Source organism: Diabrotica undecimpunctata, chromosome 8 (genome assembly GCF_040954645.1).
Source record: "Diabrotica undecimpunctata isolate CICGRU chromosome 8, icDiaUnde3, whole genome shotgun sequence".
Lineage (NCBI taxonomy): Eukaryota > Metazoa > Arthropoda > Insecta > Coleoptera > Chrysomelidae > Diabrotica > Diabrotica undecimpunctata.
In genome coordinates, this window is record NC_092810.1 from 126,751,241 (window position 1) to 126,765,528 (window position 14,288).

The 14,288-nt window shown below is 33.0% G+C and overlaps 1 protein-coding gene across 1 annotated transcript in view; it reads left to right on the forward strand.

Annotated features, from left to right (window-relative positions):
- Nucleotides 1–12,738, forward strand: part of LOC140447981 (ATP-dependent translocase ABCB1-like) — a 52,978-nt gene extending 40,240 nt beyond the window's left edge. Inside the window, exons 17-20 of the mRNA XM_072540978.1 lie at nucleotides 1,024–1,183; nucleotides 3,524–3,922; nucleotides 4,710–4,856; nucleotides 7,140–12,738. Of these exons, the coding sequence (XP_072397079.1) occupies nucleotides 1,024–1,183; nucleotides 3,524–3,922; nucleotides 4,710–4,856; nucleotides 7,140–7,331 (898 nt within the window). The 3' untranslated portion in view covers nucleotides 7,332–12,738. The remainder of the gene's footprint in view (nucleotides 1–1,023; nucleotides 1,184–3,523; nucleotides 3,923–4,709; nucleotides 4,857–7,139) is intronic.
- Nucleotides 12,739–14,288: the final 1,550 nt, after the last annotated feature.

Consider the following 14,288-nt stretch of genomic DNA (forward strand, 5'->3'; position numbering starts at 1 on the left):
TGACCAGAACGTTACAGTTAATGGTGACCGTAATAGAGCCTTGATTATTGCCTTTTCCATTCCTCAATTGAACAACCGTGATGTGCAGAGTGTGCAGGAGAACAGTTCAAAAGATCCGTGTGTGTCAAAGGGCGATGGAGCGTGCTATGTTGGGCGTTTCACTACGAGACAAGATCCCAAATCGCCAGCTACGACAAAGAACAGGAGTGGCTGATGCAGTAGAGAGAGTAGCAACACTGAAATGGAACTGGGCAGGTCTCGTGGCTCGAATGACAGATAATAGATGGACAAAGCGGATACTGGAATGGAGACCAAGAGATGATGCCTACCGAAGCAGAGGTCGTCCACCAACACGTTGGACTGACGATCTAAAACGTTGTCATAGGAATTGGAGACAAGAGGCACAAGATCGAAATAGATGGAAAATTATGAGGGAGATCTATGTTCAGCAGTGGATAAGCGAAGATTGAACAATGATGATGATGATGATGATGATGATGATGTGCAGAAACTGCCGTTTCAATAAGACGGCGCTACATGTCACACAGGTTCTGCCATAATAGATTTATTGAAGAAAACGTTTGGTAACCGCATAGTTTTACGTTTCGGACTGTGAATTGGCCTCCAAGATCGTGCGATTTAACACTGCTAGACTATTTTATGTGGGGATATGTGAAGATGCTAGTCTACGCCAACAATGAAACGATTAACCGCTTAGAGGACAACATTCGCCGCGTTATTGCCAATTTACGGCGACAAATATTGGAAAAAGAGAACGAAAATTGGACCTCCAGATTGGACTACGTTAGACCCAGCCTTGACGGTTATATACCAAAAATTATATTTAAATTATAACGAAAAATAAACTATCTTTCGAATAAAGTCAATTTTATGTCAATTTATAAAAATCATCTTTATTTTATTCCATTTAAAATTTTGTACCTCTAAAAAAACACCCTTTTATATCTAGGTCTTTTTACACCTTGTATAAATTATGTAATAAAGTTATACATTTTATTTCAGAGTATCTCAAGCACAAATTATGGGTACAGTTTCGATTGCTAACTCCTTGGCGTTTTCTCCTAACTTTGCTAAAGGTATTACTGCAGCAAAGAAAGTAAAAAGCTTTCTTTCAAGAATTCCAATCATTCGAGATTTACCTTCTTCACAAAAAATGGATAAGGTAAAAGTTTTTTATTATTAGTATTATAATAACAACTATTCTCATAAAATATTTATTAAATTTCTGGATCAACATTCGTTTATATAATAAGAGATGTTTCATTTGCACGTTTTACATCGTTGCCTGATACAGATTGGAGATCTCAACAACTAGATCACATATACTAAAAGTCGAACCTAACTTCTATATTTTATCTAAAAAACAGATATTCAACTATGGCTTTGGGATGACCATATTATAATGATAAAATCCTTCGTCCAGTAGTCCAAAGTACATAAGCCTCGATTTGTTAAGTATTCATTATGATCATTCTGGCTTTATATCCCTACATGGGTCCTAGTCTTCACAACAATTTCTCTCCAGTCGTCCCTATCCATCGCCTTCCTCTGCCAAGCATGTACTCCCATATTTCTCATGTCTTCATCTATGTGATCAAGGAACCTTGTTCTTGGTCTTCCTCTTCTTCTCTGGCCAATGGGTATATCAAGAAGTCTTCTCCACAGTATATTGTCATTCGCTGCTTCATAGATTCACCTTAGTACTCTTCTTTCGAAACATCCTAATATGTTTTCATTACTTTTTGTTAGATTCCAGGTCTCTAATCCATATATTAGGACTGGAAGTATGATTGTTTTGTAGAGTTTTATTTTTGTATTTCTCGATATAATTGGGGATTTGAGGAGATTGAGCTCAAAATGGCATTTGTTGGCCGTGCAAATTCTGCGATTTATCTCTGCGGTAGTACTATTTTTAATGTTAAGGAGCTCTCTCAGGTATACAAATTCGTTCACTGCTTCGATGACGTCGTTTTCTATAACAAGTGGTCGTAGGATTTGTGGTTGCGTGCTTATTTTCATATACTTCATTTTGTTGGTGTTTACTATTAAACCCATTTTTGTAGCTGATACTTTTAATGCTACTTACACCTCTCGTACAGCGTTTTCCGTTCTCCTAACAATATTGATATCATCAGCATATGCAAGGATTTGCACTGATTTATTATATATTGAACCAATAGTTGTGATATGTGACTTACATATTACTTTTTCCAAAGTCAGATTGAACAGTATATAGGAGAGAGGGTCTCGCTGAAGCAGTCCGTTATTTGTTTTAAAAGGTTCAGACAGTTCCCCCTGAATTCGTAATCCTCATTCAACTTTTCAAAAGTTAGTTTTGTTAAATTTTCCAACTGATTTGTATTTCTAGCTCTTTCATTGCTTTGAACATTTCTCTTCTATTCACAGAGTCGTAGGCTGCTTTGTAGTCGATAAATATGTGATGAGTATCAATGCCATATTCCAGTGTTTTTTTCTAAAATTTTTTTCAGGGTTGCAATCTGATAAAGTATCGATTTACTAACTCTAAAATCAGCCTGGTATTTTCCTACTATCCGTTCTGAATGTGGTGCCATACGGTGACAGTACTGTGGAAAATATTTTATACGCTGTACATAGAAGCGTAACTCCTTTGTGGTTAGAGCAGTAAAAGATACCTCTTTTGTTGTGTATGATGCAAAGTATTACAATATTCCAATCATTAGGGAGAGATTTATGTGTCCATATTTCTTTTATAAGCTGCTGTAATGCCATTACGGTATCGTAGCCACCTTTTTATATAGTTCAGCTGGGAGATTATCTATTCCGTGTGATTTGTTTCTAGCTAGTTTTTTAAATGCATCTTTAACTTCAAGAATCGTTGGTGGTTCCTCTTCCCTCTCGTCTGTTCCCCTTACCTTATATCTTTCGTCTTCCAGGTTTTCTTCTTCTTCCTCTATATTAAGTGCCTGGTTAAAGTATTTCATCCATATATTTAATACATCTTTCTCAGTTGTTAATGGGTCGCCACTCTGACTTCTGCATTGTCTTGTGGTTGCCTTGAATTCTTTTCTGTTGATGTTAACTTTGTTATAGAATGCTCTAAATTAAAGTATTCAATTGATTGTATTATTAGAAGATTTAGTCATAAGGTATTACGACAGCCACTGTCCCATCCGGATCTGAATCCGATTAAATTCGTTTGCTTTACACTTAAGAATTTCGTTGGCGCACAAAATGCCAGCTTCAAATTAAATATCGTTATGGAATAATCTCAAAATTTTGTATTTCATTTCAAAGAGAATACTTTCTTACTGTAGATAACATTTTATAATTACAATTGTAAGAAAAATCGAAGTACTCCAGGAAAAGTTTAAATTATCGAAAAATTCGAAATCAAATGTTTGAACTCTTATTTTTCGACTGTACTACTTACTTGTTCTAGACAAATATATAGGAGCATCTTAGGAATACAACATTTTTCTATAGAAGTCTATATTAGTCTTATATAAATAATTGGTTTCAGGCAGCTGGCAACTTTAATTTTTCACAAATTGAATTTTCATATCCAACACGACCCAACGTATTAATTTTAAAAGGTCTTAATTTGGATATTCTAAATGGAAAAACTGTAGCAATAGTGGGAGAAAGTGGTTGCGGAAAGTCTACGATAATTCAGCTCATTGAGAGATTTTATGATCCTAAATCTGGGGAAGTAAAAATGGATGACGTGAATTTAAAACATATATCGCTAGAGTCATTGAGGTCGCATATGGGTATAGTATCACAAGAACCAAATCTTTTTAACAAATCTATTGCCGAGAATATTGCTTACGGAGATAATTCGAGGAAAGTCACTATGGACGAGATCATTCAAGCTTCCAAAGATGCTAACATTCATACTTTTATAACAGGATTGCCACAGGTGAGAAAATCTTTAAAAGTTATGAAAAAATCTTTGTATTTGGAAATATAAATTATTAACGATTTTAACCCGTGTTTAAATGTTGACATCTGTCATCCGCTGCCCTGCATTGAAAATAAATCTAAGACCGTCTTCGAATCGGTTTCGAATACTAGAAACTAAATTCACTAAATTTTTGTACTTGAAATTTAATTTTGTATTATTGTGAACCCAGGAATCTTTCGCGGAAAATAACTGCGAGACGTTCCCAAACGTAACACTTATTGTGACATTATTCTGTAGACAAATAGAGTTTCCCAGTTACTTAAGATGTGAAACATTGATAAATTTACCGTAATATAGATGTAAAGTTTATTCATTTAGCAAATTTCCATCTGTAAACATGAGCAAGTGTTGATATTCGCCCTCTCATTCGTCAAGAGGCTATTAAATATAATTTATTGCCTTAAGCCAGACGGATTCTCATGTTATAGATCCAAACTTGCCGGTTTGTTTAAATTCAAATTGTAGCGTGTTGCTTTTTATTCAAAATGTTTACTTTGTTATGTATCTCTCAGTTAATGAATATTTTATTTTAGCACATTTTCCTTCAATGGAACATTAAATTTTGCTCACAGTGATTAAATTTCAAGAAATTCTTACACTAATAGTTTCAAAAGTAAATACTTTTAAAAATCATATAATATACCTCAGTACGACCCTGTTTGGCTTTCACGTGCGTTTGTTGACGGATGGAAATATGTAAAACGAATGAAGTTTAGTATGATGTAGACTTTTTTGTTTATAGGGATATGATACAAAACTTGGAGAGAAGGCTGTTCAATTGTCTGGTGGACAAAAACAAAGAATTGCAATCGCCAGAGCCTTGGTCAGAAATCCAAAAGTTTTACTGCTTGATGAAGCCACTTCCGCACTGGACACTGAAAGTGAAAAGGTAATAGTTTTTTATTTTGCTACTATAGTTTCTTAGATAAAAATAGAAAGTTACAAATTGACGTAAAATAAATCATAGTAATTAATGCAAAAAGTGTATAGAGTGGATGTTTTTCACTAATGGAAATATTGTAAATTTAATGAGTCAAAAAAGACACTTATGCTTATATCACATAAAACCCTTGCATGCATTGTTTCATAAATATCTGTAACAAAAAATGTGTGTACTATAACACAAGTATTTGGAGTAATGTAAAGGTAACAAAAAAATTAGAGCTGGCTAGCAGAAGGTGCCGGAGAGTGACTACTTAACACTCAAAAGAAGATTCGGCCAATTTGCATGCCCTACAGAGGCCGTAGAATAAGAAAATGAATGACAGGATACTTAAAAAAAATAGAAATAACGTCAATGAAAGTAGTAAATTATGGAAGTTACTCCAAAGTGTGAGTATTAACATATACTTTCCAAGGTATCTTGTAAAGCTGTTTGCTGAAATAAAAAGGGAAACAGGTATTAATTGAAATATTTAGTTTTCACCAAAAATTTAATCCCTATCCAAATATATACAGTCTAATTTTGCTTTTATAACTACCCACCACCAATTATGTACAGTCAACCTAGTTATATACAAAAAAAATAAATTCCCTGGTTATACACAACTGATACTTGATGATCTGAATTTACAAATACTAAAATAAGAAAATTTTAATGATATGAATTAAAAAGGTAATTTATTTGCCAACTGGAGATATAACTCTGTACTTCGGCTTTCAACTATAATAAATGTTATAATAAAGTAATTAGGACACTATCCTGACGGGATAGATGTCCAAAGGTTTAAATATATAATAATACAATAACAATAACTCTCTAATTAAATGTGTACACATAAAACCGTGCAACTGAGTTAAAAGGGAGGATTTAAAACTTCAACCTGTAGTTGACAATTAGTGTTTATGTTATTTAGAATTATTTAAAAAAAAAAGACGGGTCTTTATTATTAAATGAAATAGTATGATTTAAGATTGAAAAAGAAATATGAAAAAAATTATTAACAATTAATGAATAAAACAATATAAAAATGAACAATTTTCCACACGCTAAATAAGGGAGGACTTTCCGGCTGGTTCCCTGAAGTGGTCCGGGAATAGTCTTAGAGATATCTGGACCTCTGATGGAACAGCTAAGGGTAACGGGCAAATGTGTAAATTCAAAACGTAATTCTTATTTTTCCTCTTAATAAATCCCAAAAAAAATAAATAAAAAAACATCCTTGACTCTGGATTTAACTTCTTAAGTAGGTTAAAAAGAACAGTTGTGTTATAGTTCCTCCTTACGCTTAATAAAAAGAACCGAAAAACACAAGGTTTATTAACAAATGAAATAACTTGAAAGAAATTACAAAAAGTTGCTGGCAAGCTCGTATCAAAACAATAAGCTCTAATGATTTTGTAGATAATATGACCTTTGCATGGTTTGACAATATTTTATGTAAAATAGATTGAACAAATAGATAATTTTTAACAAAAAGCTTGTTACGGATATATTTTTGAATATAAAAGACCGGTATGATGCAGAATATTTATACAGATAGTCTTAATAGATAATAGATAGTTTTAAAGATGGATAATTATATGTTTTTAAGGCCGGGAAGTAATATAGAAAATTGATATGATTTTATAACATTACTATATCTAAATCCAGAATGTTTCTTAATGAAATAATGTGAGAAATGACAGATAGATATATCACTAACGAAGGAAAAATGCCGATAATATAGAAGTTAAAATGGCTGATGGTTTTTACACTTTATTTATAATTGAATCAACTTACCGGCTAAGAGTGGCTATAAATCAAATAGTATATACCACAAAACAACTAAAAACTCTCCATATTCATTTTTTTCCAACAAAAATTAATATTCTTAAAACAAATTTAGCCTTCTCTTGCCGCCTACCCTTCTTAGTTAACCGAACTTGTCTTCCAAAAAGTTCAACCCAGAATGAGCGCTAATTGCTAGCCGGATAATCATGTCTCGCTACAGCGCCACAGGTGTCGCTGTTCAATACCAACTTAGAATTTAAAAATTAAGAAAATTACTAAGAGGATATGAATTTAAAACTTTTATTTAAAGTGAATAAAGAATTATTGAAGTGACGGACTCGTTACATATCGTCTTTTTCATTTCAAAGATATTTACTTGATTCCCTACTTTATCGTAACTTAATTTATATGTGTATTAAGTTTGTATAATTTTTCTAAATTGCTTTTTATTTTTAATAGGTTGTCCAAGAAGCATTAGATCAAGCGAAAAAAGGAAGGACGTGTATTACGATCGCCCACAGATTAACAACGATACAAGATGCAGACCTGATATGCGTAGTAGAAAATGGGGTAATTGCTGAAGCCGGAAACCATCAAGAACTTCTGCAAAAGGAGGGACTTTACTACAAATTATATACTCAAAAAACATAAATATACATTTTGAGTTAGTGTTTTAATGGACACTAGATACCAACTTGTATTATTTCATTGTAAATTATCTAAAAATTATTTATCTTTAATACTATCAGAGCACTTCGTGAATTATAGCGGGAGTAGGCCAATACTTTGTTGCCTTGTTAGGTCCCCTCAAGGTTAAAGAACGGATAGGTTTCATATCTATTTTTTTATTAACGAAACATTTTTTTATTAATAGTAAAAGAGATGCTATTATTGGACCTTACTAGGGCCTGCGACAATCATAGACATATAATGCAAATAGACTGAGCGCTGCAATACTTACCCGTTTCCGTAGTGCGACGGAGAAAACTGGCCCAAAGCAGTCACTGCATCTCTTTCTAATTTGCCGGGTTTATCGACCATGTGAGCTAAATGACTAATGGGAAGGTGGTCGATAAACCCGGCCCATTAGAAAGAGATGCACAGACTGCTTTGCGCCAGTTTTCTCTGTCCCATTGGGTGAACGATGCTTTATTGCAGACCTCAGTCTATTAATATCATATTTCTATGGTGACAATATACCAGTAAAAGAAATTTCTAGGTTATGGACGAATTACGATTTAATATTTTAACAGTTAAAGTCATCAAATAAATGTACACGAATACAACTTCTCACGTAAAGAATTGGTAAAATAGTAACGACCCCATCTAGCAGTAACTAAAAGATTACTAAAAATGAACATGCCTAATGCCAAGATCATGCTCACAGGTCAAAACCTCAACTTACAAACAGACAGAACTCAAAAACTGCTGAGAAAAGCCAATATAACTGTTATTTAGCAGCCCAAGTATTTAAAACTTGTCAGTGGACCGCTGAATAGCGAACAGCCTAGACCCAGATCAAGACATAAGGACCAACATAGAAATGTAAAAGCAACTTTCCTCAATATGAAGACCTTGACCTACAATATCCAGGCTCAAATTTTTTAAATACTACATTTTCTTCGTCTTGTATTGAGATTTGAAACCATGAAAGTAAATGAACTCCTTTGAAGTTTTCGAAATGTGCATACATTGCTGTACATAGAATATTTAGGTAGATCACGCCACACATAACAAAGTTTTAAGAAAAATGGAGATAACAGAACTTTTAACATTAATGATCAAAACTGATCATAGAAAAAAAAATGAAGCCGCAGATAGTATGGCGGTAGCCACTGTTTCTGCGGAAAGTTTAAACACATGATTAATTATAGTATAAATGGTAGTCGAAATAGGAGCTATAAATTCAATTCAATTATTTGACCCAATAATATCTCTCTGGTTAGATAAGGAATAGGGAGTGATTGCAAAATAGAAATATTATTCTATTGGCTTTTTATTGACTCTTAAAGAGATCGTATCCTTTATTGCAGTGATCTGTGATAATTTATTTGTAATGACTATATCGGTAGGGATTCGGAAACTGGCAGCAGGCGCTTTTTTGGGTAAGCTCTAGAAGGTTGTTTGGAGGCTTTATCATGGTCAGCTCGGTGATTAATTTAAGACAGAACTTGAATTCAGAATATGTGATAAAGCAAATTGACATTTTTAGAATTTTTGATCTTTCTTGGGTGAAGCGAGGAGGCTGCTGTTACTATTGCCTCACCTGAGATAGATATAATTGTGCAATAAGAATGGAAAAATTAATTTCCCTATTTTTATTTTAGAGGACATCCAAGTACAATTCAGAGAGTTTAGATTGGTTTGAATTAAGATTTCTTTGTTTGTGGCTCTGAATTGACCTCAGTGTAGTGGCTATTCAGGAGTTTAGCTTTTTTTTATTCTATCTAGGGTGTGAGACAGCCTAGATAGGATAAAAAAGAAATCATAACCTAAGCAAAAATCTCTTGAACCTGGCAAGAAAAATGTTAACAACACGCCTTTAGCTTATCCTAAAAAAGTATATGTACCACCAATGCTTCTCAAGTTAGGATTGGTGAACAAAATAAAAAATCTAGTGTTTGTATTATGTATCCTAGATGGTGGTCTTTGTTAAATTAACTCTCAAGTAGGATATTGATTATTGGAAATCGAGCCATCTTTCGTAGTGTGTTAGGTGGAAATCATTTGGATGGATGAATTATTTAGATTGGATAAAATTGTCTAGTTACTATCGTTCGAATAAATTAGTTTGACATTGAGCGTGATCGAATATCGCTGGATCTCTACTGGAACCCTCGTTGAAAAATGTCATATCTTCAGCATATAAAAGTGTTCTGAAAGTAGAAAGAACGGTGAAACGCATTGTGGAGAATTGGGACCAGTATGAAACCTTATGATACTGAGGGATTCTGCAGTTTTAATTCGTATAATTCTGCTTTTAATATAGCAGTGCAATAACTTTATACAGGGTAAAGGCAGTGCAATTTGATGCATATTTTAATTAAGTCCATGTGCCAGATAAGATCAAATGCCTTTTGGTCATAAAATAATGTGCATATTACGAAGATTTTCCTATAGTTAATGACTCAAGTTTATGAAATGGCTCATGGTTTATTTTATGGAAAATTAGAAACATTGTCTCAGACAAGATATTAAAATTATTATAGGCGACGCCATTGCAAAGGTCTTAATACAAGAGAAGTTTGCTAATTTAATAACAAATGTGAAAACGTGCAGAGAGGCTGACGTAGACTCAGATCATTTTTTGGTTAGAATTAATATGAGAGAAGCAATAATTAAAAAGCATAAACGGTAAAAGAAAGTGCAACGTAATTTTAATTTTGAAAAACTGCGAAAATTTGAGGTAGCGCAGGATTATCAAAAGGATATACCAAAAATCTACGCCAAACAAGATAGTACTACTATGAGTAACACACAACAAAAGTTCTTGAAAATGACAAACACTATAAAGGAAGCAACGTCGAAGAACATACCAAGAACAAAAAGATTTAGAACAAACCACTGGTTCGATGATGAATGTAAAACAGAGTTAAAAAAAAGATCAGATTTGAGATTAAAAAGTTTACGATCACAAAAACAAGACGACCTAGAAAGGTATGCCGAACAACAAAAAAAAGTAAAGGTAATCCTAAGCGAGCGGAAACGAAAGTATATAAATGATAAAATAAAGCGCATTGAAGAAAATTATAAGAAAAATGTAATAAAAAATGTTTACAAAGAGGTAAAATACATTAAAACTAGGTATCAGGGAAGAACGATGAATATAAAAGATAAGCAAGGAAACCTGGTAGTGGGCGAAGACCAAATATGTGAAAGGTGGAAAGAATATTTCAAAGGGATGTTAAATGACATAGTGACTACTGAAGAAAATTTTAATGTTCCTCAAATAGTAATAGAAGAAATACCAAAGCCCAAAAGAGAAGAAATTGAAGAAATAATAAAAGATATGAAAAATACAAAAAGCTCCGGGGAGAGCGGCATTGTGGCAGAGAACATAAAATATGGAGGAGAGGCCTTAATAAAGCAACTTGGTGAGCTAATACTAAAAGTATACGATGCCGAAGAAATGCCTTAAGAATGGAATAAGTCGATTATAATTCCTATAAACAAAAAGGGAGATAGAACTGAATGTGCAAACTATAGAGGAATATTCTTATTAGAGGTAATATATAAAGTGCTCGCCATACTAAATTAAAAACGATTAGAAATATATATAGAGCAAAAACTAGGAGAATACCAGGGAGGATTTCGGAAAGGAAGATCAACAACCGATCAAATTTTTATGCTAAAACAAATCCTGATCAATTGCTATGAATACATTTCAGCACAAGTACTTTTCATTGATAACAAATACGCCTACGATACAATAGACAGAAACAAATTAATAGAAACGCTAAAAGAATTCCAAGTGCCAGAAAAAATAGTAAGATTGGTAAAACTGACAATAGACAAACCATTTTGCTGTGAAATTCAACGGTACAGTCTCAGAAGAATTCGTAGTGAAAAAAGGTGTTCTTCAAGGAGACCTGTTTATAGTTCTAGAAAAAATTGTAAGAGTTCGTGGGATAAATAGGTCCGGAACTATTTTATACAAGAAGCAACAATGCTTAGCATACGCTGATGATGCGGTTCTCATTGCAAGAAATGGAAAAGAACTATCAAATATAGCAAAAAGACTGATTCGGGAAAGCTCTAAAATGGGACTGTGTATACAAAAGAGTATACAAAACTATAATTCGACCCACAATGCTATACGCTGCCAAGACATGGACTATGAAGAAAACCATACAGAACACATTGAAAGCATGGGAAAGAAAGATACATAGCAGAATGTTTGGTGAAAAAGTACTAGAGGGAGAATGGAGAAGACGAACTAATGCAGAAGTGTACCATTTGTATGCTAACCCTACAATAACAAAAGTGGTGAAAAAACGAAGACTACGATTTTTTAGGCTCGGTCATCTAGAAAGAATGCAAGGTAATAGACTAGTCAAGAATATTGCTTGGAGAGTACCCGAGGGCAAAAAAAGAGAGTAAGGCCAAGAAAGAAATGGAGAGATGTAGTAATGGAAGATGTCAGAGAGATGGGAATCAGAGATTGGAAGCTGATAGCTAAGAACAGAAGACGATGGAAATTATCCATCCAGCAATGGGCCTAAAAGGCCTGTTAACGCTGTACATACATACAATGGCTCAAGTGGTGTCGGTTACGACTTAAGTCAATATATTTTGAATAAAGCAACCAGGTATGAATCCAAATTGGAAGTATGGTTTGATACTGTGGGCATCTAGGAACTCTAAGAGTCTTTTCTTCAATAGTTTCTTGTAGACATTGCTTAGAGTATTAAGTACAGAATTCTGAGTGTGTCTATTGCGTTTTCTATTTTTTAAAGCATTTATATTATAATCTCACACATATACAAAATAAGTGGCAATTTAATTGCTGAACAAAAAATATTTGCTGTTAACAGAAATGAAACGTTTAAAAGAATTTGCAACGAACACATCAGAAGAATACTCAGAAGAAAAACAGTTATTTATGATTTATTGCCACATTCTTGTTGTGTATTTTACTTAGGCCATTTTTTTTATTTTTAAAATATGAAACTTTTATCTTTCATATTTTTGGATTGGACTCTGTAGTATTTTTTAAAAAAAAATCACCTATTGCTCGATTAAGAGATTCGATAAAAGTAAAATTTTGAGATATTTTAAATTTATGGAACATTTATTTAAAATGTCTAATACAGTAGATACAATTGATTAGTCATGGTTGATTAGTTTGCAGTTGGTCAAATTTTTATAATATCAATGATTTACGAGATATAAGTGACAGGCAATCGATAAAGATTAAATATTTTAATGAAAGATTAAAAATTATAGTGGCACAGAAAAAGAATTAGTTTTAAATATATTTTATATAAATTTGATTTATTCTTATGTTTATATACTACTATTATAGTTTGTTTTGTACGTAATAAATTTTTTTGATATACTGCGTTCTTTTAAATTGACATGTGCATGTCCTGTTTATCTACTCAAACGGGACACGTATATTAACTTGTTAGATTTCAATGCAAAGGTGGGAAGGGAAGCGGCATACAGAGTCTACATCATGTTATTAACGAAAATGAAACGTGGTTAATAGACTTTGCAGCATCCTACAATAGGCTAATAAAATTAACATCGTGTAAATTCAAGAAAATACACCAAGAATTATTGGTCTTCAATGACGGCGATACAAGAAATCAGATCGATCATGTTCTGGTAGATGCCAGGAGTAGTAGTAACCGCTTAGACGTAAGAAACCTAAGAGGGGCAGATGTAGACACAAATCATTTTATAATAAAAACGAAGATAAACACAAGAATAGCGTACCAAAAATCCACAAGAATACGCCAACTTTTTTATAATACAGAACACAACAGGCATATACCCACTATAAACGAATCAAAAATGAAACGAATAATTTAGTTAGACAAATAAAAAGAGAACATTGGCAGAGCAAGAAATATGGAGAATGATCAAAAAACAAGGAAAAAGATGAACAAACTAATTAAAATGAAACACATTCAGAAGGAAACATGGGCAGACTACTTTCGATCCCGATTTGGTAAAGGTGACGATAATGAACACCAACACCATAGGTGAGAACAAACGAACAAATAAATATTGAGCACAAAGAGGCAAAAAAGAATTAATGAAACTAAAAAATAGAAAATCATTAGAAGAGGACAGAATACCGAACAAACTCCTAAAGTACGGAGAACCAGATCTCTGACCAAACAACCAGTAAAACTAATCCAAAAAATAATAGAACAAAAGCGAATACCGTAGGAATAGAGATCAAATATCCTAATACCTCTCTTCAAAAGGGGAGACAAATCGGACCGGGAAAGATACAGAGAAATTAAATTATTAAAATCAACACTAAAAATTAACAACCAAAGTTATAACAAATAAATTGAATGAAATTGTAGCACTAGCAAAATAAAAACAATGTTTTATTTCGGGAATATCATGCACCGAGGCTATATTTTGCCAAGTGCAAAAAAATCACTAGAATACAACAAATCGGCATATCTGTTTTGTATACCTTAAGAAAGCATTTTACAGGGTTAAATTAAAGGACGTTTACTATTTATTGCACGCAAGAGAGATACCTCTAGGAATAATCAAATCGATCAAAAATATCTACCAAAATATCCCAATAAACGCAAAAGTAGAAAAAGAACTGACTGAGCCAATAAAAGCTGACAATGGGATGAAAAACAGACATAGATATTTCTACATAAAAAAAAACATATGAACAAGATACATTGTGTTAAATGTAGTCGTTAACCAAGTTATTTTTTGTTGAAACTTGTCAGGTTATTTATTATCTTCAACTTTTCTAATATTTGATATAATTTATTTGATCGTAATTGGGTGTTCTTTTTATCATTCTCTGTCCTTAATGGTGTTTTGTCGTTGATCTGCAAAAGATACTTATTGCAATAGCTGTATTTGAACACACTGTTCTGCTAGCTATGTGTCCGTAGTTAT